This window comes from Rattus rattus, chromosome 10, assembly GCF_011064425.1.
Source record: "Rattus rattus isolate New Zealand chromosome 10, Rrattus_CSIRO_v1, whole genome shotgun sequence".
NCBI lineage: Eukaryota > Metazoa > Chordata > Mammalia > Rodentia > Muridae > Rattus > Rattus rattus.
The window spans coordinates 81,459,006-81,483,159 of record NC_046163.1 but is presented as its reverse complement, the minus strand read 5'-3'; the positions used below and the strand labels follow the sequence as shown (position 1 = coordinate 81,483,159).

Genomic DNA, 24,154 nt, shown 5'->3' with positions numbered 1-24,154 from the left:
TGTGTAAGGTGGAATTTCAGGGTCATTGTAATTTTCATTTCCCTGATGATTAAGAACTTTGAACATTTCTTTAACTGCTTCTGAGCCATTCAAGATTCCTCTGTTGAAAATTCTCTGTCTAGCACTGTACCCAATGTTTTTAATTAGGTTATTTGTTTTTGTGGCTTCTATCTTCTTGAGTTCTTTGTATATTTTGGATATGATCCCTCTATCAGATGTAGGGTTAATAATGAACTTTTCCAAACCTATGTGTAATAATTGTGTCTCAATGACAGTATCCTTTACCTTAGAGAAGCTTTTCAATTTCATGAGGTTTCATTTGTCAGTTGTTGATCTTAGATCCTGAACCATTGGTGGTGCTCAGGAAATTTCCCCCTCTTCCAATGCATTAGAGAATATTCCCCAACTGTCTCTTCTATTGGATTTGGTATATTGGGTTTTATATGGAGGTTCTGGATCCACGTGGACTTGAGTATTGTACAAGGTGATAAATATGCATCAATTTGTATTTTTACATTCAGACTTCCAGTTAGACCAGCAATATTTTGTTGAAAATGCTTTCTATTGTCCTCTGTATGGATTTTGCTTCTTTGTCCAAGATCAAGTGTCCATAGATGTATGGGTTTATTTCTGGGTCTTCAAATCCATTTCATTAATTGACCTGTCTTTATATCAATACCATTTCTTGGTGTAACTCTTACAAAGCAAGTGAAAGGTCTCTATGACAAAAACTTCAAGTACCTGAAGAAAGAAATCATAAAGTGCCTTAGAAAATTTCCCCTACTCATGGATCAGTAGGATTAATATAGTAAAAATGGCCATCTTACCAAAATAATCTAGAGATTCAGTGCAATTTCCATAAAAATTCTAACACAATTCTTCACAGACCTGTTAAGGCCAATTCTCAACCTCATGTGGAAAAACAAAAACCCAGGATAGTGAAAGCAAATTCTCAATAATTAAAGACCTTCTAGAAGAAACACAACCCCCAAACTACTACAGAGCAATAGGGATATAAACCACAAGAGTTTGGTACAGAAACATTTACTCTACTTCCTGGTCTGGAATTCATGTCAAGCGATTTTGGTGAGTCTTCCCCTCTCAATAAACACAAACCAGATAGTTCCCTATAGGGAACCATATTCAGGTGATTCAAGTATTGTTCATGGTGACAGCACGCATTATCATAGTTATCTCAGGGTGTTCCTTGCCCCGTTAAGTAAGAGAGTTTATTCATTTTTTTTCTGTGAAAAGCAAAACAGAGCCCAACAAATTAGAAAAATGTCATCATGAAATCTCCAGAGGCTGAACAATGACCTCTTCTTCATCTATTACCTGGATTGTCCACAACCAACCAGGAAATTTTTCTTGTCCTGGAAAGGATCGAGTTTGTGTGTGTGTGTGTGTGTGTGTGTGTGTGTGTGTGTGTGTGTGTGTGTGTGTGTGTGTTTGCATGGAGCACAATATTGACTTGGTTGAGACTCACAAGAATTCACCTGTGTTTGTTGCCCAAATGCATAAAGACATGCAACTTTTCCCAGATATGCCCTTTGCTTGCTTGATTGTTTCTTTGTTTGTTTTTGAGAAGTAGTCTCTTCTTGAACCAATAGCTTGCTCATTTTCTAGACTCATTCGCCAGTAAGCAACTAGAGACGATTTGTTTCCATGCCCCTACCCCTGAGATTACAGGCGAGTGATATCATGCTCAGCTTTTTGTACTGAGTCCTGGGGATTTAATCATATGCCATTACTCTTGTGTGGCAATTGTTGAAACCTGAACTATCTACATGATACTAGAACTAAATAAATTGAGGAGGAACATCATAAGGAGAGAGCTGGAAGATTTGGGCTAATGAAGCTTCATGTACAACAGAGGTTTGCTGTTGTTGCAGGAGCACGGTGTTTTCATTAATGACAGTTCTAGCTGGCAAAGGACTTGATTAAACCATTACTCATGATCTTATAAGCTCTTTTTGGTAAGATCTATAATATCATGATACTGGTAACAAAAGAAGCCTATGTTGAGGTTAGGCAAGTGGTTTTCAGGAGGCTGCTTATCTCTAGAACTACGATTATAAATACATGTGAACATATATTGGGCTTTTTTTCCATGTGGAAAGGTTTAATGAGAGAAGAGTAATAGAAGCGGGGACAATAAAAGGAGGCCAGACATGGGCATGGTGAGGGAAGGGGGGAAGGGAAGAGTAAGGGCAAGAGAGAGCAAGAGAGAAGTAAGGGCATGTCTTGTATTTTTATCTTTGTTCTAAGAATCAACCTTTGGTTCTCATGCTTGGATGGCTAAAGTGACAAAGCTGTCTCCTGGCCCCACTTTTCAATTGGAACGGTATTGTTTGAGTTTTCATATTTTTTATTTTTATGGTTATTGATTTTCTTCCCATTCTATATTTAATGCCTTCTTTGAAATTTTCCTGCCATCTCCTTAAACTCTTGTGCACTCTGATTTTACACAAGGACAAGATATTTGACAATGTTTGCCATGCTCATCAAGTCAGACCGCTTCAGTGTTAACTTATACAACTTTTGTATAGTTAAGAAATAGATGTATTTATATTGAAAATTGTTTACTGAGCAACTGCAACTATCCAGAACTTATACAACAATTAGCAGAGGCTGTAATGATGTGTGTGTGTGTGTGTGTGTGTGTGTGTGTGTCCATGGGTGCATGTGTGTTTACCATTTTCAGGTGTACATGAGGTTTCAGAGGTCAACATAGGATATTTGTCTTCATTAATTTTTAATTTGTATAAAGAATAAGGATTTCACACGTGATACTAAAATGATTGGATTTTGTTTTCTAGCTATTAAGTTTGCCTTTGGAATTTCCTGTCTCTGCCTCCTGACTGCAAAGATAACAAATTTGCTGTCTTGTTTACCTGAAATATTGCATGGGTGACAGGGATACACACTCTATTCCTCACATTGTATAGCCAGCTCTCTGATCCTATTATGATAATTTGAATTGATAGCCTCATGTTTGTAACTATCAATATCCATGTACAATGTTTGTATCACTTTTATAGCCCTATGCCATTATCCTTCTGTGTTTAATTCTAAAATAATCAGTTTAGGCAATGCAGAGCAAAGAAAGAAAGTTAAAACAAACTGATTAAAGAATCTGGATATCACACTCATAAAATTTCCTTTTTAAATAAGCAAAGCAGGCTTAAAAATCTGGAGTAAAGTGTCCATGTTGAGATGACCTTTTCTAATCTCTGTACACAGGTCCCAAATTCACCTTGCTGTAAGGCAGCAATGAATTTTCTCACATATTTTGCTCCCTATTCTAGGAATGTTAGATCTTTCGATTTCGAAAATAAAATGTTCTTTTTTCCTCTGAGTAATACATCATTGAGTTTTTAAGTAACCACAGACAGATGACTTTTTAGCCTGCATTTTCAAAGCTAAATTGAGTTTATTAACACTAGTGCAATATCTGTTGGGGACTTATTAAAGGTATGTTCAAAGGACAAGTATTTCTGACAGCTTGCCCCAAGTCTTCTCTTTCCATTCTTAGTAGACTTGAGAATATTGCACTAAAATATTATAATGTGTGTGCTACAAGAAAATATGTGTGGTTTGATAGAAAGCTAGAGTGTGTGTGTGTGTGTGTGTGCATGTGTGTGTGTGTGTTTTTGTAACCTACATGATGTATGTTTTCATGTTGATGTATGCACTTATGTAGATCTGTGCATTTAGAAGTCAGAGGATGCCCTTTGATTTTGTATTTAAGTTATCATACATCCTTATTTTACAACAGAATCTCTCACTGGTCCGGAATTCAACAAATAAGCTAGACAGGACAGTCAATGGGTATAATGGACTTGACTGCCTCTGTGTCCTCTGAACTAGAATTACAAGCATATAACACCATATACACAAACTCTAGGTGATTGAGTTTAGACCTTCATGTTTGTAAGGAAACACTTTGTTGATTAAGCTCGGGAACTTTTCCATAAAGAAAACTAAGCAAACTCCAGTTGTTTCAAAGTAGCAGAGTCTAAAATCCATCTAATAAAGGTGAAATGCATATTCTCCTGGAAAATTCTTTGTTTATTTCACAGACTGCAACATATGTTACAGAGGTTCTTAGAAGGACAGGGAGAAAAAATAGGTCTTGGGGAATGATGGAAACTAAATGCACAAATGTCATAGAGCTCTCCCATTACTTGTGCTGGATGCTACAGGTTGACAGATCTTTTTTTTCCTGTCTCTTTTTTTAGTATAGAATAGAGTTCATTCAGGGCATGGGAAGGTGACTTAAGTGGGTAGTAGGGGCAGAAAAAGAAAGTACAGAAGCAGAAGAATAGAGTCAAGTTATGAGCATGAGGAGAGAGGGGGAGGAGGGGAATAAGGGCTAAGGGGGAAGAAGGTAATAGATCAAGAGAGAGCTAGAGTTTTGTTTCTTTTATATTCTGTATATGATTTAAGCCATGAAAATAAAAGACGTTTGAATTTATTATTCCATAGTATAAGGGACCAAAATCAGGGCACTTGTAACTTTCTTGGCATTATAAATCAAATAAACCTAGAAAAGTCATTGGTTATGTTCCTTTGTTATTAAAGCAATATGTTCTTTGTTTAGGCAGTAGATGGCTCAGATGGTAAAAATGCTTGCTGTGAAAATTGTCATTCTGACTTCAATTCCAGTGATCCACATGGTGGAAGGAGAGAATTATCTTCTTCAAGTTGTCCTCTGACCTGCACACATCCCCACATGGCTGGTGCCATGTGATAAGTATGGAAATAAATAAATAATGCATAAATAAAAACATATAAAATGAAAATTTAAAAATAAACAATTTGTCAGCTGCCAAGAACAGTCCTGTGATAACTGGGACCTCATTGCAACAGCATGAGGCAGATAGGGTGAAAGGAGGTAAACTACATAGCCTAAGTGGAACATTAAGAAAAGTGAGCTCAGGGTAAGAGATGGTCAGAAATTCAGAGCTAGAAAGGTGACTCAGACACATGATGGCTCATAACCATTTATAAGTGCACTTCCAGGGGAATCTAACTCCAGTTTCTGGCCTGTTCCAGCAACAGGTGTACATGCATGTGGTATACCTATAAGCATGTAGGCAACCATGCACAACCATAATATCGCAAATGTACATAAAACAGTCAGAAGCAAAACAATGGCAGGATGCCAAAGAGAAGAGGGGCGCTGGTGGTGGATGTTCAAAGTACTCCGCAGTGTGTATGAGGGATGAGTAGAGGTGTGTGGAAAGGAAGGAATTTACGTTGCTCACTTGATTTGAGTGAAAGAATACCATACTGCTTTGTCATAACTAGAGAAGTTCACTGAGATGGCTTGAACACTTTCTGTAAAAGTATAATTGTCTTGCCAGTTAATTGATGGGACATTTATCTTTAAACCACGTTCAGTTTCTATGGGTTAAGATCATTTCCTGAGCATTCTGAGAAGAAGGTCAAATAGTATCTCCAGGACTTTAATTTTTTTTCATTTCCTTAAAGAAGCCACAGGATTTTCCAATATAGCAAGGGGGGGGAGGATGGGGAGGGGAACACCCATAAAGAAGGGGAAGGGGGAAGGGGATGTTTGCCCGAAAACCGGGAAAGGGAATAACACTCGAAATGTATATAAGAAATACTCAAGTTAATTAAAAAAAAGGCAAAAAAATAAAATAAAATTCTAACCCTTAGTACTTTATAATAAACATACAATTTTATAAACTACCTTTCATCCAGCTTTCTGTGCAATAGCATTTAAGCTTTAACTCAAAGGTAGAATTCATCTGTGAGATCTCACTATCCAGCACTATAACATATCTGTATGTTTTTCATATCATTTAACTCTGACAGGTATGGGACTTTAACAGACTTGTTTCCCATTGCTGCTGGCAGAACTTTTGCTTGCCTCTCTGTTTCAACTGTCTTAGCTTATGAATCTTGCATTACCTCCTATTAGGTGTTTGCCAAACTACTGTGAGCATGGAGGACATTGTGCCCAAAACTGGACTACCTTCTATTGCAACTGCAGTGACACTGGTTACACAGGAGCTACTTGTCATGACTGTGAGTACACACAGTATATACACACAACTCCTGGCATCAGTGTAGGGACACTGACTATCCAGTATTGTATGCACACTTTTTATTCCTTTAGCATGAATTACCCAGGTAGATGTAATATGTCATATACTGAATCAGACAGGGAAAAATCATGGGCAAAAACATATGCCCATGGAGTTTATTAGAATGGGTCAAATAAAGAGAAATTGAATATATGCTAAAGTGAAAGAGAAAATGATGTTATGTGTCCCGCGCTACGTCTCGCCAGCAGGAACGACGCGGCACACACAGGATCCTTCTACAGAAAAAGCTTTACTGCGTCTTGAGAGGGAGAGCATAAGCTTACAATGCGGAGATGCCGAGTGAGGAATAACCGTCCCTTATATAGGAAACTATCCTCGCCTAGGACGTGTCACTCTCTGACTGGTCGCTGCCAATTATGCCAGATGACGTACCATAACGTACGTGTCCCTTCGAGTAGGGAAGTTACCAGGCGCCTGCGTATTGCCCTTTTTACTAGGTGCGTTCTGCCAGATGCTAGTGCCATCTTGTAATGGAGTATGTAAGGACAGCTCCTCGGACAGCTCCTCACATCTGTGAGGACAGCTCCTCGGACAGCTCCTCACAGTTATGTATACACAGGAAGCTGTGTCTTGATGGCTTGAGTTGTACTGTTACAACAAATAATTAACATAGACCACTGGTCGTAGTAATAAGAATACTCTAAAAAAAGCAACTTAAGAGAGAAGGGTTAATTTGTGATTACAATTCTAAAAGAATTCAGTCATCATAAGAGAGGAAGACATGGAAGCAGGTTGTAAATACATGGTAAAAGAACAAAAGCTCTGACAGATCCCATTTTCTATATTTAGGAAACAGAATAAATAAGGAATGGAACAAAGCTATGCAGCTTCAAGTCCTGCCTGTAGTGTTATCAGAAACTAGAGAACAAGTATTCAAGCATGAAATTATGGTAGATATTTCATATTCAAATTATATTATGGCTGAACCCCGGTCACTCACCCACTGGCAGGCCTTTTTCCTCATTGTCCTCATTATGTCAGAAGTCATAAATGAAATGAAATGTAGCTATGGCTACAGGAAGGAAACCCATGATGAGGAAGCATGCATGTATTTTGTACAATGGCTTCTACTGAAAAAGTGGATAATGTTATTTCTGCTCATATTCTGACAGATACTGTCCTAGTGTCACCTATAGTGGGATGAAAATTGTGTTGAAACCATGAGAAGTGAAACTAGAAAACCAGAATATTGCCTCTAAGAATTGATGATCTGTGAATGCTAGGCATTTGAGAAGCTTCAGATTGAAGGCCTTGTCTGATCTTGCTCAAGTTGTAGAAGGAAAACACTAAGAAGAATGATTTTTAGAGAATGGAGGAAGTATATTCACAAGTGGAATAGTGTCTGGTGGAGAAACTGTGAGGAATCAAGAGCTAGAGTGGAATACTAATTAGATAGTGAGAAGACAGAAGAATGGGACTAGACTGGGACATGAGGAAAGGTGATTTATTCATTTTCCTGAGATTAGTATGATTTCATCCATATTTAAAATTGAAAATAATTTTGTCATGTGTATAAACTGCATTGTCTTGATCCATTCCTCTGCTAGCAGACTACTAGGAAGGTTACATGATTTAACTCCTGTGAAAGTGTGGCAAGCTATACTGATGTGCAAGCATTTATAGGATACTGACAAGGAGAAGGAGAAATAGAAAGAATGAGAAAAATATAACAGGAAGAAGGGTAATGGAAGAAGTACAAGGGGGAGGGAAAGGAAGAGGAAAGAGGAGGAAAAGAAAGAAAGGAGAGGGCCAAAAAGAGAAGGAAGAAGAAGTATAGGATGAAGGGGAAAAGATAAGAAAAAGAAACAGAAGAGAAGGGTTTTATGTGTTCATGAGTTTCTGTGTATATGAGTGTATATAAAGTAACTCAACATTGTCTTCTGCTGTTTCTTCCAATAATATTTTGAGACTGTCTCTCACCGGACTTAATGTTTTTTAACTCTATTAGAACAGCCAGTTAGTAAGCTCCAGGGATCTTGTTTCTTCCTTTCCAGCTACTGGTATAGCCTCACACCTCTGTTTTTTACAGAGTGCCCAACATTGAATTCAGGTCCTCATGAACATACAGTAAGCTCCTTATTAACTAAATAGTCTATCTCCCTATGATCTCTAGCTCTTATCTAATCCACAATATAGAGTAGATAAGATGCTGAAAAACACAAGTGAGCTTGTCATACTGTACAGACCATGATGATCAATTACTAGGCTTAGAGTACTAGCCTGTTAAACAGAAAGCATTCGAAAACAATAGTTTTCAGAAGACATGAAGGAAGAGAGTGAAAAGAGCAAGAAGCGGTAGTCAGCAAGATATCTTTACTCACTAGTAAAGTCACTTGACTTGCTTAGTCAAGAATAATGACCTGAAATTGACACTCACGCCCCAAGGACCCACATCTGGAAAGGATTAGAAAAGTCTCACTTACCTATGATGTAGACACACACACACACACACACACACACACACACACACACACACACAAACACACACACTCACCAAAACCAAACAAACAAACAAATGTAAGTATGCCAAGATTGAGCCTGGGCTTGGAAATGGGTTCTGAGAGAAGGGGAAATTGAGAGCTGCAAAACAAAGGACTCAAAGTCAAATCATGAGTGTAAACTGTGGGCCTATGTTCTCCTGGAGACGGCTCCCAAGATAGCTCTGTGTAGATAGCTCTTGGCTGTGTAGTCAGCTTGAAATAGCTTTTATAATTGTTCTCTTTCTGTCTTCTGCTTTGCTCTACATAGCTTTTCTTGCTGTTCTGAAAAACTTTCTCGTTGAGACAGATTATTTCCTAGTAAAATTTCTAAAAGCTCTCTGGATTGCTCATGGGATTTTTGACCAAAGTTAGATTTTCTAACATCAAAAAATTCATGGATTTTCTGAAAAACCAGAAATTCTCTTATAAAAATTCTGAAAGTAATTCTGCATTCAGTCAGCCTTCTCTGGATAGTTGATCCAAAACATTCTAAAAGAGCTATGCTCACTCTGTAATTCCACCAGTGTCTGAAATTATGTTAGAAAAAAAGAAAAAACTAACGTAGTTTAAGAAAATTTCTAAAAGAGCTGTGCTTGCTCTCCATAGATTTTTCCAACCCAAACTGGAAATAATGTTAAAAAAAATTCTTGAAGATCTGCATTGGCTCTGCAGAGAGACCCAACTAGCTCAACTCTTGCTAGTTAAAAATAATAATAATAATTCTAGAAAAGAACCTTCTTATAGAAAGAAAGATGTTTCTTTCTTATGCTCATCTCCTGCAGAACAAAGCCGTGTTTTTAATTTACATATCAATTCAGTTATTTCTTCTAGGTTCCCTCTAGATTTTGCTAGGTATCAGTACTACATAACTCTTGCTATTGACTCTCAGGAAGAGACCGCAAAGTCAAGCACAGACACTAATATGACTGGATGAACCCCAACCTCTCTTTACCATTCTGACCATATCTGGACCTAATTCTCTCTATCCCATGTTGACTTGAACTCAGGAATCTGCCTGTGTTTATATATGCCTGTCTCTGTATCCTTCTGAGGGCTCACAGTGTAGCTGCCTCTGTTCTTTTAGATCTGTAAAGCTCCTTCTACAATTTATATTGCATCTTTACATTTTTTAATAGTTGAGAGACTTTTTTTATAAGTATTTTTATAGTTCTTGGAGTTTTTAGTGCATTTAAAGTTCTTTTCTATTGCCTTAAGGGCTGTCTTGATATTCTCAGAACAGACCATTTTGCTAAAGACATAGACACTCTCTGATATCCTGAACTGTTTGTACTTATCATAAAGTCATTACCATTAAAAGCAGGATATTTCTTGGAGGAACAGGAAATGAAAAATATATGCATCATCTGCAAGGTTTACTCACAGAATCTATGCCGTCATTCTTATTGAAAATAGGAAGTAACAAGGGAATATCTTCACCTGGGAAATATTTTTCTCTTTTGAAGAAATCACAGTCATTTTAGACTTTCTTGCATAATCTTCTGCATGCTTATTTGTTTCTTTTGTTGTTTCTTTCCTCTTTCTCTATGCATCTTCCTCCTGTTTCCCATCTTGTATTTTAATTGTGCATTAAAAAAAAGTTTGCTTCAATTGACTGCCTTGGATTATTAGCACAGAATTTTAATCAGAAATGTTAGCATTATTTTCAACCTCAAAGAAGCAAGGCAGAAAACCTCAAAATTAGAAGTAAGAATTAACTAAAGGCAATTTAGTTCTTGATATCACATCATTGGGAACACATTGATGTTAAGTGCACACATTAAATAAGAACAATGAGCACATTTTTTCTCATCTATTTCAATTAACAGAAGACTACTTGCTAGAGAAATATACATTTTCAGTGTCTAAGACCTAATCTGTGCTAGGAGAAATGCTACATGTGTCAAGCACTTGCCGTACAAGAATGGGGAACTGAGTTTGGATCCCCAGAATTCACTTAAAACCAAATGAAAAATAAGGGGCATAAAAAGGAAACTTGTGGAAGCCCATAAGCTCACACCAGTATATACGGAAAAAAAAACCCAAAACAACAACAACAAACAATATGTTTTCTCAGTCAAGATAGAAGGTTAAAATAAAAATTAGTGGTTGGTGGTTATCCTATAGCCTCCTCAGTTTGTGATGATGTACACATGCACACACACACACACACACACACACACACAAATACACACATGATATTGGCATTTTCATCATATAATTTTGTAGAATAAAAATATACAAAGAAGAAATCTAGAAGATAAATGCATATTGAGTACAATATATGAGTTTTGTTTTTTCTTTAATTCTAAAGGGATGAAGTAGGAGGTAGTGATTTTCATTAAACAATGTTTCACTTAAGTCAGCTTCCAATTCCTCCCTCTAACATAATCCTTTACACAGTTATTCTTTCTAATAAAAATGCACAAAAACCCACAATCACAATATATGGGATGTGGTATTTCCATGCTAAACTCCATTGATTACATATGAAGACTCATGTTCATCATAAATATTTTTCATGAAATATACAACTAATGCTTGACATGCAACTTTAATTTTTCAAACTCTATTTTTTGTTTTATTACCTGCATTTTTAAAAAAAATTACTGGTTAATTTATTTATTTAAATTTCCAATGTTATCCCTCTTCCAAGTTTCCCTTCCACCAACCCGCTATCCCATCCACATCCATCCTGCTTCTTTGAGGTTGCTACCATACCCACCAACCCACTCACTCCTGCCTCAAAGCCCTAGCATTCCCCAATGTTGGGGCATCAAATTTTTACAGGAACAAGGACTCTCCTCTCATTGTTGACAGATAAAGCCATGCTCTGCTACATATGCAGCTAGAGCCATGGATCCCTCCACAACTTATAGACCATATGAAGATGAACAAGAAGAAAACCTGACATGTGAATTCTTAAGTCCTACTTAGAAGGGGGAACAAAATAATCACAGGAGGTAGAGTGTACAAGAGACTTTGGAGGAAGAAAGAAGGGGAGAGGAAAAAAGAGGGGCAGGATTAGGTGTGGGAGGAGATGAAGGAGATGTACAGAAAGTCAGGAAATTGAACAGAGGTTTTTAGCAATAGGAAGTGGGGAATAGGGATATCCAACAGAAAGTTTCAGATGATAGGAAAGCAAGAGGCTCTCAGGACCTAAGAGGAATGACATTAGCTGAAATACCAATGTCTACTTTTAATGATGGTTCATAAGAGCTTAAACCTCCCATTTAACTTACTACCCAACAGAGTAGTGGCAAGGAAAGGATATAGTGGAACTGGACCTGTTTAGAAAAGTTTTTTTGGAGCAAATACTATTGGTGTTGTCAGGAAATTGAAAGGTCAGTTCACAGGAGTCAGCAGTGACAGGTGGATCTACATGTACATTCTTTCCAGATATTCCAGCAGCCAGTTAGGTAGAGTTGGATAGGCAGCAGCAGTAGCCTGACATAACAGAGACAACCAGGCCTCAGTCTCAGCACAGGTCAGCAGGGATTCCAGGAGTAGGTCTAAGCTGTGCTTCTGTCAGTGAAGGAAAGATCAGCAAAGATGAGTGACCAGCAAGTGTTTACTTATGCAAGCAAGCCTAGCTCAGCCACTTTCACTGTCAGCAAAGTCCATTTTATAGTTCCACCAAACATCATTGTGTCCTCCATGGCTCTTGCCTCAGCATGTCTGTCTCAGCTGGTATCAAAATGCCAGTCAGTCAGAGGCCATGGAAGAGGCAAGAAGTTTCAGCATACCACCATAAGTATTTTGGTATGTTTCTGTCTATGGAGTCCTGGAAAATGGACCTTAATGTCACAATGTAAGATAGACTGTTGCTTGTGTGTTTTTAACAAACAATGCTTCTTCACTTATCCTTTCATGTGCTTGCTTTAGAACATCCTTTCTCCTCTGTTTGATTCAGTGAAATGTTCCTTCATGAGACAATCTTATCCTTGTCCATGTCAGGTAAATACTCCTTCACATGTTTGTCCCAGCAAACCTCTGACACACTTACTCTCCAAAGGTCCCTTAAGTTTTCATTTCATTGACAGTCCCTATGTTCACATCCTTGACTATTGGAAAAGCTTTGCTGCATAAATTACACAGTGAAGATGAGACTTTGACATAATGTCAAATGGAAAATCTCAGACACACCTCAGATCTTCTCCGGTACCAATGATCTCAGATAACATGCTGAATTTCTGGGCCATATCACTCCTCATGAATATACATTAGGCTATGAATAGGTTTTACTAAGAAAGACTATTTTAAATCTCTCTAGAAACATGAGTCAGAAATAGTATAATGTTTCACCATGGAATGTCACAATGACACTGTGCAATTATCTTTTTTATTTGTATTAGTCTCTCTGTCTCTGTCTCTGTCTCTGTCTCTCTCTCTCTCTCTCTCTCTCTGTGTGTGTGTGTGTGTGTGTGTGTGTGTGTGTATACTCCAGAAAAGAAATCTGAAGTTCTGCTTTCTCACATTACACCTTATTCCCTTGAGATAGTCTCACGCTGAATCTGAATCTAGGCTGACAAGCAGCATGTATCATAGATGCTGTTCTGTCACCACCTCCATGGTGATATTATAAGTGCATGTGTGCTATTTCTGGCTTTTTATTTGTGTGCTGGTGATTTCAACAGAATTCCATATGTTTGTACAGGAATTAGTCCTTCTCTGTGACCCTTCTCCCTAACCCCTGCTATCTAGCTCTTAACCCATTCCCTTAAAGCAGTTCACAGATGTATCAGTGTTTTCAACTACAGAATGAAAATCAAAGAGTTCCAAGGAGTAAAAAAATGTGTGATTTCTACTTGATATTTTATCAATTTTATTTTAAACTATGACTGGCTCCATTTATTACATTTTTAATCAAGTAAATAATTTCCATTCTGTTCAATTTGAATCTTGTAAAGTATTCTTGACATTGCAATTCAGAGAGTAAGTTCAGAAAGAGTTTCTCCACATGTTATAGCATCTCTGTGACCTGTATCAAGTTACTCCACTAATTAGAGCCTTGCTGATACCACATTCAAGGGGAAAATAATTGAATCCTCCCTACTGCTATTGAGATAAATTATTAAGTCAGTGGGCATGAAATCTCCATTTCAAGTCTGATCATTGCTGTTCCTCGATTCTGCTTCATTTGCATCAACTTATCCACATTGCAAACTTGAAGAAAGACAAGGCAAGTGGTTTTTTTTTCATACAAAGACAAGAATGGAGAATAGTTTAGAATAGAATGTCAAGGACACTCAATTCTAAAAACAACTACGACAATAGGACAAAAGCATGACCATTGTGGCTCCTTCCAAAGAAAAGGTGGCTCCATTACACTGTAGATATGTTTCATTGTTTTTGGTAATGACCAGCCAGTGTGCATCTCTCTCTCTCTCTCTCTCTCTCTCTCTCTCTCTCTCTCTCTCTCTCTCTCTGTGTGTGTGTGTGTGTGTGTGTGTGTGTGTGTGTGTGTGTGTGTGGGTTAAGCAGTTGAGTTTGGGTGTTTTCTCAGCCTCACTATATTTTTTTTATTTGTTTTTGAGACAGGATATCTCAATTACCCTAGAGTTCACTTTTTTTAAATATAGACTGAATGGCCAGCAAGTCACTATGCTCTGTCTGCCTCCACACCCTCATCACTTAGATTAGAGTCTCATGTAACTGAGCATGCCTACGCCCAGCTTTAGATGATTCTGGGGATCTGAACTTAGGTCCTTTGGATTCCATAGTAAATGTTTTGCTTACTGTGTTGTATTCTAGCCCCATGCATAATTTTTAAAACACATTCTTGTTATTTACTTCAAGTTATTGTAACTATATTTCTGTATTGTTTCAAATTGTCCAGCGAGTTTTCATTAACTGATATTTTTATGAATGTATGTATGTATGTATGTATGTATGTATGCATATGTCCATGTGTATATGTAGGTTAAACATCTATTTGGAGGTTGAAGACCTTACTTAGGAACCATTTACCTCTTTTTGTGATAGGAAATGGCCATTACATTCATTTGAGTTGGTGGGGATTTTAAGGGTCTCTGCTTTACCAATGCTAGAATCATAAAGACCACAACCAGTCAAATCTTTTGTGTGTGTTTGTGCGTGTGTGCATGTGTGTGTGTGTGTGTGTGTGTATGTGTGTGAGAGAGAGAGAGAGAGAGAGAGAGAGAGAGAGAGAGAGAGAGAGAGAGAGAGATCTGGTGATCAAACTCTGGCCATCATTGTTGAAAGAAATGGATTCCACCATGTGAGCCAGCTTTCTTTTCTTTCTTTTTATCTTATTGCATATTAGCTCTACTGTCTCCCTCTGGAAGTACAGCTCTTCAGGCCATAGCCTCGGTGAATCTTCCTTAGAACAGCTCTGAGCTACTGATCTTTACTTGATTATATTGAGGAGTTTTTCTCTATTCTATTTGTTGCCCTTATTTCAAATTGGTCATTTCTTGCTGAGTCTCAATTTGTCTTTCAGGTAATTATTTAACTCAACACTCGCCAGTTGCCCTACATGCCCGTGTGTTAGTTATAATTAAGTTATTTGTATTTTTCTTGATTTTCAGTAGGAGAAGCACTGGGTTTTTTTGAGAATGTGTGAAAAAATCAGGACCAGGTTTAGGAATATGTTTGTGGAAAAACAAAAACAAAATAAAAATGCAAAACAAAATAAACAAATAAGAGAACAGAAAAAATAGAGTTGCAAATTGTGTTGTTGGCATTTCCTCCTATAAGCTCTACCCTGATTGAAATAAATACAATATCCTTTGTCCCAGAATTTACTTCCTTTGAACACTGTATAGAGAAATGTACCACTTTGAATTGGTTGAAAAGAAAGACTCTAGTTTTAATTCAAAGAGTATGTCTCAAATATGTCCATATTAAGTACAATGAAATTTCAAAAGAATTTGTAAGTCATCCTCCATTTGATATAGCTGTAGCAGGCCCCAATTATAGGATCCTAGAAGTATACACAGGACATGTGGATAAGTGTATATATGTAGAGAACATGAAAGAGGACATGAGGCTGAGTGTATACATATGTGTGCAGAGTGGTTGTCAAAGTCAGTTTGAGGCAGTGAAGATTTCCTGATGACAATTAATTGGATGTTGGAAACCCTAATAATCAGCCAGTTGCTCCTCCTCACTGATGTCACTGTAATTATGACTAGAAGTTGAAATTCATATTTTCTGTCTGCTAACAATTGAATTTATTATGGTCTGTTGTTTTAATGGGACATCAGAGGAGAAATAGCTTTGTCACATAAGAAGACAAGAGATTCCTGAACTCAGAAGCCATCAGATGAAGGACCTAAGCTCCTATGCCCACTTTATAGATAATTTCTTCTTAATGACATCATTATGATAAATTTAAAAGATGTAGAACATGGTGGTGGGGTGATGACTCTCATGGGAAGAGTGCTTACCACACAACTATGAGGGCCTTAATTCTTATCTGCAGATCCTACATGGAAAGCCAGATACTGCCACAGGCACCTGTAACTCCAGTATTAGGAAGAGAGGAGGAGAAGAGGATTATTGCTGAGTTTTACTCACCAGTTAGCCCATCCAGAAAATGGTGAGCTCCTAGTTGCGCTATAGACATTGAAGGAAATGTAGCAAAGATGTGGAGTGACAGGAAGACACTGGTCATCTTCCTCTGGCCTCCACACACACATTTGTAAAAAACAGGCACACACACACACACACACACACACACAGACACACACACACACACACACACACACTCATGAAGACACAGGAAACATTTCTGCTTCTTATTGGTTTTTATTAAAAATGTAGCATGAAAAGTGAAGTGTGTTTGGAAATTAGGTGTCTTTTTTAGTTCTAAACTCCAGTACTAACCTAATCGAATCACAAGATGTTATTCAATGAAAAGCCTGAGGTTTCTCTCTCCTCAAAATATGATAGCAGCAACAACTATGACTCTTTCATAATGAGATACTAGATCACACACAGGATTGTGGACATAATGTCTATGAAGCACAAAACAATTTTTTCTTAATTTTTATACTTGAAATTTCATTCAGTATTTAGTTTCACATTTAATTTTAGGTATATTGAAGTTTCTATGTGTTTCTGTGTGTACATGTTCATGTGCCTTTCAGGTGCCATCAGAAACTAAGAGAAGGCATAAGGATCCTTGGAACTGGAGTTACAGGTCATTGTGAGTTGCCTAGAGTGCACAGAGGGAACTAACCTTGGGTCTTTTGGAAGAATAATAGTACTCTTAAATACAGAGCTATTGCTGCAGTCTCTTCAATGGGGGGAAGGCAGTTTATATTTCTTGTCTGAGACACTGGGATTTGAAGCTGGGCCTTTTATACACTAAGCAAATGCTGCCAAACTGTATCTTAATTCTACCCTGATTTTATATAGCTCCTCAAATAAGCTCCTGTTTTCCTACATTCTTACTCTCTATGGATTAGTATGAAATATTGACTTTGAGTCTGAATGGATGTCAGAGTTCATGATTCTTGGTATGTCTCCTCAAACTGGTATTTTGAAAACTGTCTGCCTTGTTCTAGCTGCAACGTTTTTGTTTCCCCTGACACCTGGAAGAGTTGTTGCTCTTGGGAAGTGCAATCTCTCTCCTGCTTCTTTTAGCTACACTTGGGTTTCCAACAATTGTGTTACAAAGAACCTACCATTGAAGCCCTCCTCACAGAGTTGCCAGCAGTCATCAAATGGAGAGGAATATTACTTTTAAAGGTTGAAGACTTAATTTACTTTGAAATTATCTATCTGTGTCTGTGTTCACATATGGAAGGAAAGGTGCTTTCAGTGACCAAAGGCATGTGTTAGATTTCTGGCATCGAAAATTACAGGTAATTGTAAGCAAACCAGCATGGCTCAGGGGAACTGAATTCTTATCTTTTGCAAGAACAGTTCAACCTTTTAATCTTTGATTTTCTCTTCAAAGCTATCTCTTCAGCTTTCATTGTTTTCCCCAGCTCTCAAAACTGTATTTGTAGCAGGAGGTTTCTGCAGATGGAATGCACAGTTTCTGAACTTGTAGGACTTATAAAATGCTTAAGAAATACTTAAGGGAAAGAAGATGTTTATCAGTTATCAAAGATAACTTTTCAAATAATGTGATAATCATTGTAACAGACTTTCAAATCACTCATCATTGTGGATCCTACACTTTTTCTTCTCGGGGGTTATAGTAGGATTCCTCTGTTATTTATCTTCATTCACTTCAACTTCCTGTAAATCTCACCTTTTTTTTTTTTTTTTTTTTTTCGGAGCTGAGGACCGAACCCAGGGCCTTAAACTTTGCAATCCTCAACCCCTTAAATCTCACCTTTTAAGCTCACTCATCGACGCAACCCATATTTATAACAGTCAAGTAGAAATAAATGTTGACCCTGGGACCAAACTCAGAGTAAACATTGTGTATGGCATTCAAGCAACTCAAGACTTGATTTTTGAGTCAAAGGCTTGTAAATAGAAGGAATCAGAGGACAGTGTTATAATGCACATGGTAAAGAATATAAGGCTTTGCATGGGAAAATCCAGCTGAATAACACATACCTGTAGATCGTCTGCAAAGAGCAAGAGCTACACAGGAAGAAACTGCATGTGAGTTTTGAAGTTGACCTATATTCTATAGCACAAATGTGATCTTCACAATCACAGACCACAAGGAAGGATCAAGAATCCACAGGATTATAAACCTGGACAGAGTGGACAGAAAAGAAGAGGGCATGTAATTGGGAAAGAAGGCTAGATACCCAGAAAAGAAACAAGGTATTTCCCATCAGAACAGGGTAAGTTTATGCATGTGTGTGTGTGTGTGTGTGTGTGTGTGTGTGTGTGTGTCTGTGTGTGTGTGCGCGCGCGCGCGCACGTGCTCACGCACGCCTGTGTATCCAGATGAGTGCATGTGAGTGAGTGGATACGTGCAGGAGTGAATTGGTTTTGTGCATGTATGCTATTGCTGTGCAGTCTTGTTTGCATATGTGAGGGCCTCTGTGCATGCCTAAGAGTGCATGTGAATGTTCGTGTGTGCAAGTACTAGTGTGAGTGTTCTTGTATAATTGTCTGTGCACATGCATATGTCTGTGCACATGTGCATATGTATGAGTGTGCATGTGTGTTAGTTTGTGGTATGAATATGTGAGTGCCCTGTAAGAGAGTGTGTCGAGTATGTTTATGAGTGTGTATGTGTCAGCAGGCAAGTGTATGTGTGGCTTTTTTGTGTGAAACTATGTACATATGTTTATATGTGTGTATGTAATGTAAATATACATGTATGTCCATGTTCTCATCAGTGTGTGTGTATGTGTGTGTATGTGTGTGTGTGTGTGTGTGTGTATGTGTATGTGTATGCCTAGAGGACAAACTTGTGTGTTGTTTTTAGGAACTGTCAATAATCTTTTAAGACAGGGTCCCTCCTGTTAGAACTTATTAATCAGGGTAGGTTGGTTCACCAATGAGCCCCTCATTGTCTCTGCCTCTACAGCACTAGCATTACAAACTCATGCCACCAAGTACAGCTTCTAGGGTATATTCTAGAGATATAACTTCATGATTCTAGATAAACAGTTTACAGACTGAGTTATCACTGAGCTCTTAGGCAATATTTCTTTCAAGGCAAGCTAAGCCCCACTTCATGCTTTGCTGATGATTTTAGACAGTCCACTTAAATTTTCCACATAACCTCACTTAAATAAAGCCAACTGCCTATGGATTTCAATCTCATCTGCAAAATGCTTTTACAGCAGCACTGAGATCAGTGACTCACTAGATAACTGGGTGTAGTATTCTCGTCAAGTTGATACATGAGACTCACCCTTAGTCATATATCACCTTGGCCCTGTGCTTCTCTTTTTCATCTATATTCAGCTATACTTCTGTCAGTGTGGCATACTGCAGCTTAACAGCCTTGGCTTTGCTGTTTAAAAACATGTCATATATGTTAAAGACTATAGATGGATAGATAGATAGATAGATAGATAGATAGATAGATAGATAGATAGATAGATAGATATTGCTTCATAAACCTAAGATATTATCTGTACATTAGGAATTTCTAGAGAAGTGCTTGGTAGGTGAAGGGTTTCCTATGATTTTTGCAACAAACTGAAAAATTGTTTTTCACAGTCCTAAAACCAATATTACTGACAAAGCCTTGCTCAAGACTTGCAAAGTGGATTGTCATTGTTGGAATGTTGGCCAATATGAATCAATTCTTGAAAAAAAAATCACTTAAAAGTCCTACTTAGCATGTGATTTTAGATCTCTATGGAAGATGACATCTTCTTGTCCCAGTTACTACTGTACCTAATGCTAGGATTTGATCATGATTTTAGAAGTACAGTCTTTTTTCTCAAAATTTCTCTTAATTTCTCTCTCTCTCTCCCTCTCTCTCTCTCTCTCTCTCTCTCTCTCTCTTTCTCTGTCTCTCCCCCTCTTTTCCTCTCTCCTCTCTATTTCTCTTTCTTTCTCCTTTCATTTTGTATATATGTGTGTATCTTGCTCTCTTCTCTACAGCTATGTGTAAGATCTTAACCTGTAGATATGTACTTTTGTGGATATGTAGATACAGTTATATTTATAGTATAGATCCATAAACTCTTTAGTTATAAGAAAGCCATCTGAAAAATGTTTTCTCAGCCCATTTGATTGTAGTATCAATTCCATACAGTGGTCGTATAAGAACCTAGGAGATGTACCATGTTACATTTCCTACCTTAATGGTATAAACACATGGTATGGAATTTTTATCACCACAATATGATATTTCACTTACAAATGTGTTCGAGCAGCTCATAATTTAACTGGGAAGCATGCAACTAATAGGATTGGTTGTGTCAGGTTACAAAACTATGCAGCACATACTGTACGTAATACTTTAGGGAACTAACACAATTGTAGGTATTTGTTTATCAAAATATTTAATGTTTCTGTAAAAATAAACCAGATGGGTCTTGTGATGATATTGAATTAAAAGTGCTTGCTATGCAAACAAGAAGACGATAGTAGGAAGGATATAACAGCCAGCCTGTGATTTCAGTCCTGGAAGGACTGAGATAGTAGGAACAAGCTGGCTAGAACCCTGTATCTCTCTGCCCTGGATTTGATTGGTGTTTACCTCAAAAAATAAGGTAGGAGAGTGACTGAATTTTTTTAGCTGCATTATACTTTTATTTACCAATTGTCATGTGTGCAATTCATTGTTGTCTGACATGTTTAGTAAGCAATTATGTGTATGTATGTATGTATGTATATTTGTATGTATGAATATATGTATTTATGTATGATTGTAGTCTTATAGATAGCACTGAATATTGTAGAACAGAATGGGTATAAGGTATCCAAAGTGAGGAAATGATAGTCCATATAGGATATGAGTGTTTCCATGTTTGCTAAGCTAGGAGGGACACAAGGGACAAATTTTTGTATCCAGAGGACATGCTTGTACCTTCAAAGATTTATTTTTACTCACATATATGCTGATGAATAGCATTTACTATTAACTAGATAGAGTCCAGATCAAGATTCTGGCTCTTTCTTAATGTTTAGACTACATTAATAATGGAGAAAGACCCAGTAAGACCCATCTAAATAGACTTAAAGGCATGGAGTCCAGGATGGAATAGCAAAGTAGAAAGTGAGCTGAGCCTCAGCAGTCATTTTTCTTTGATTACTGACTGTAGGCAAAAAGTAACAAGATGCCTCATGCTCCAGCTTCCATGACTTCACCATGATGAACTATGCATCCCACTGTGAGCCCACTCTCCCTTTCATGTCTTAAATTGTTTATGTCCTTCATTCTGTCATAGTGATGAGAATAGTGTATAATTGGCCCAATTATGTCATCAGATTTGTTTTGGTTGACTATTCTTTTGTCTCTTTTCCACCATTTCCCTGATTTCTTGTGACCTTCCTCACCATCCCCACAACCTTCATCCTATTTTCATGTCATTTTTACTCTCTGTACCCCCTCTATCCCTCTTCCTCGTTGTCTCTTTTGTCCCTCTTGGGAGATAAGGGAATCCAGGATGTTAGTCACTAGGACTGTGGTAAAGCCAAAACCCCAGTAAGTTCTCATTTTTCAGAATTCTCTGAACCACACTGATCTTCTCCCTTCTCATCAGCAAAGATTACTTTAGGTTTTCAATTTGTAAATTAAAATTATGTTGAGGTAGCAAAGCAGAAAAAAGAAAAAAGCAAAAGTTGAAATGAGGACTGTGTAAGAGTCTTGCCTCCTGCTTAAAAAGAGTCACATCTTCTAATCAGAAGATTAAAAATGGAACTCACTGGTCCACTATGTAATTCCTTATTTGCAAAACCAAAGCTATTTAATTTTCCATTTTCTAGTGTGGCAATGTAAAACAATCTCATTTATAGCTCTATTGAGCATAAGTAAAATCTAGGCAGAGTCCATGATTGAGGGAAGATGCTTAAAGGTTAGAGGAATGGGTCTTCAGATGAAAGCCTTTCTGAAGCCCAGAGTATAGAGGAGGGGGCTGGAGATAGGAAGTGGTCAGCTGAGCAATTCTTTCAACCCCAGAGAACAATAAGTGGAGAACAGAATGAAATCCCAAGTGTAATATAAAGATAAGGGAGAGAATGACATCCAGATAATGAGAAAAAAGAATCTGTTACTGGTGCTCATGGTGATTGTAATATCTGAACATGTATTCCCCACATATGACACAAGTCATAGGACTGCAGGGAATATTCTTTCTCTCCAGTTTAGAAAGGAGGAATTCATTCCAGGTAGGGCATTTTTTACAGGCAAGGGCATGGGGAGGAAAGCACTTACAAAAGCAGTTAGTGAACATTCCTTGTGCTGTAAATCTCACCTAAAATGAATCCAGGAGCGAAGATGTAGCCCATTAGAGAGAGAACACACTTCTAATTCTAATATTCAGTGTAGAGGTAGGAGGTGAAAAGTCATCCCAGTCTTTATTGTAAATTCTAGGCCAGCCTTGCCTAGAATCAAAATTGTGGATGATTAGGCTGTGTTCGTGAAAGTCAAAAAATAGAAATCAATGCAGATTTCAGGCTGTTCTCGGTACTTTGAAGTGACATCTTAACAGGAGAATATTTGATTTCAAACACAAAAGAAATGAATATGTGGTCTGGAAACCCAAAATAAGTGGAAGATCCTTGGGCACTAAGGAAACCCTGTATCATGAGATAAACTTTCTGCTGGTTTGGATAAATGTCTTCGATCCATCCCTTACAAAAATACGTTAGTATCCTTGTAGCCTGACTATGGAACAGTAGTGCTATGCTCAATATAAAAGCTTCCATGTCTTCTACAAAGCTGCTTCGGGGAGAATTATGACAGTGGGTAGAGATTGTGAAACAGCTATGATATTAACAAATTGTATTTCAGTTTCTTAGTTCACTGAATTGGAATTTAAATAAACCACTTTTGTTGAATTTTGTGATTTCATATCTACAGCATAATTTGGCAATGGTATATTTTTGAGCATTTTTCCTGTATAATTTAGCCTAGAAGGGGTGTATAAGTCATGGTTCTTTTGAATAACGAAATTTGTAGAATACACACACATACACACACACACACACACACACACACACACACACACACACACACACACACACACCCTCACACACACACATATGCTGGCTATGAATGGAAGATTTTTTGAGGTTGGATGTCTCACTTGATGTTCAATGGATGTTGGAGTTCAAAACAAGTAAGTAGGCCTAATGGAAGAGGAGAAAGTTACTGAGTCCAGAGACAACAACCAGGCAAAAGGAAAAGGTTCCGCCATTCATTTACTTATATGAAAGATTTATCCCAGAATCCAGGTGTGGTTTTCCAGCTCAAATGACCTGGATTAGAGGTATGTCTTCCCATCTCAGAGAATTAGAGTAAAGGCATGTGTTTTCTGAGCTGAAAAGGTCTAAATTAAAAACATCTTTCTAACTTAAGCATACAGATTAGAATGAATCTTCCTATTTCAAATTAAGCAATCTGTCTATTTTGGGGTATAACTTAATTCCAGATATAGACATGTTGACAACAACTTGTATAACAAGATGAAAAACTATCAGAAGTGAAAGGGGAAGATAGATTTATAGTTTCATATTAGCTGTTCCATAGTTCATACATTTATAATAAGTTTCTTAATGAATGTCCCATGTAATTGGCAGAAGTTACACCTGAAATTGTTTCATTTCTTTCTACAACTATTTGACATTCTCTAACTCTCCAAAGTTGTGTGCTTTAATATATTTAAATAACTTGTTTTATAAGTCTGTGTGTGTGTGTGTGTGTGTGTGTGTGTGTGTGTGTGTGTGCAAGTATCTTCTTGGAGATCAATGTTATGTGGTATGCCACAAGTGTCATCTACCTTGATTTTTGAGATAGGGTCTTTTTACTGACCTGGAACTCTCTAAACAGTGAAGACATCATGAAGTTTCAGCTTCATTAGCTTCCCAGTAAAATGGCCTTCATCACAGAGGCATTATAATTACTTGAGTAATGGGGGTAATAATCAATTTTTAGACTAAGGAGGTAACATGCTTTTTGTTGTAAATGCT

The 24,154-nt window shown here is 37.5% G+C and overlaps 1 protein-coding gene across 1 annotated transcript in view; it reads left to right on the top strand.

Annotated features, from left to right (window-relative positions):
- LOC116910953 (contactin-associated protein like 5-4-like) overlaps positions 1-24,154 on the top strand; it is a 122,523-nt gene that overhangs the window by 34,004 nt on the left and 64,365 nt on the right. Inside the window, exon 3 of the mRNA XM_032914685.1 lies at positions 5,951-6,057. Coding sequence (XP_032770576.1) covers positions 5,951-6,057 — 107 coding nt within the window. The remainder of the gene's footprint in view (positions 1-5,950; positions 6,058-24,154) is intronic.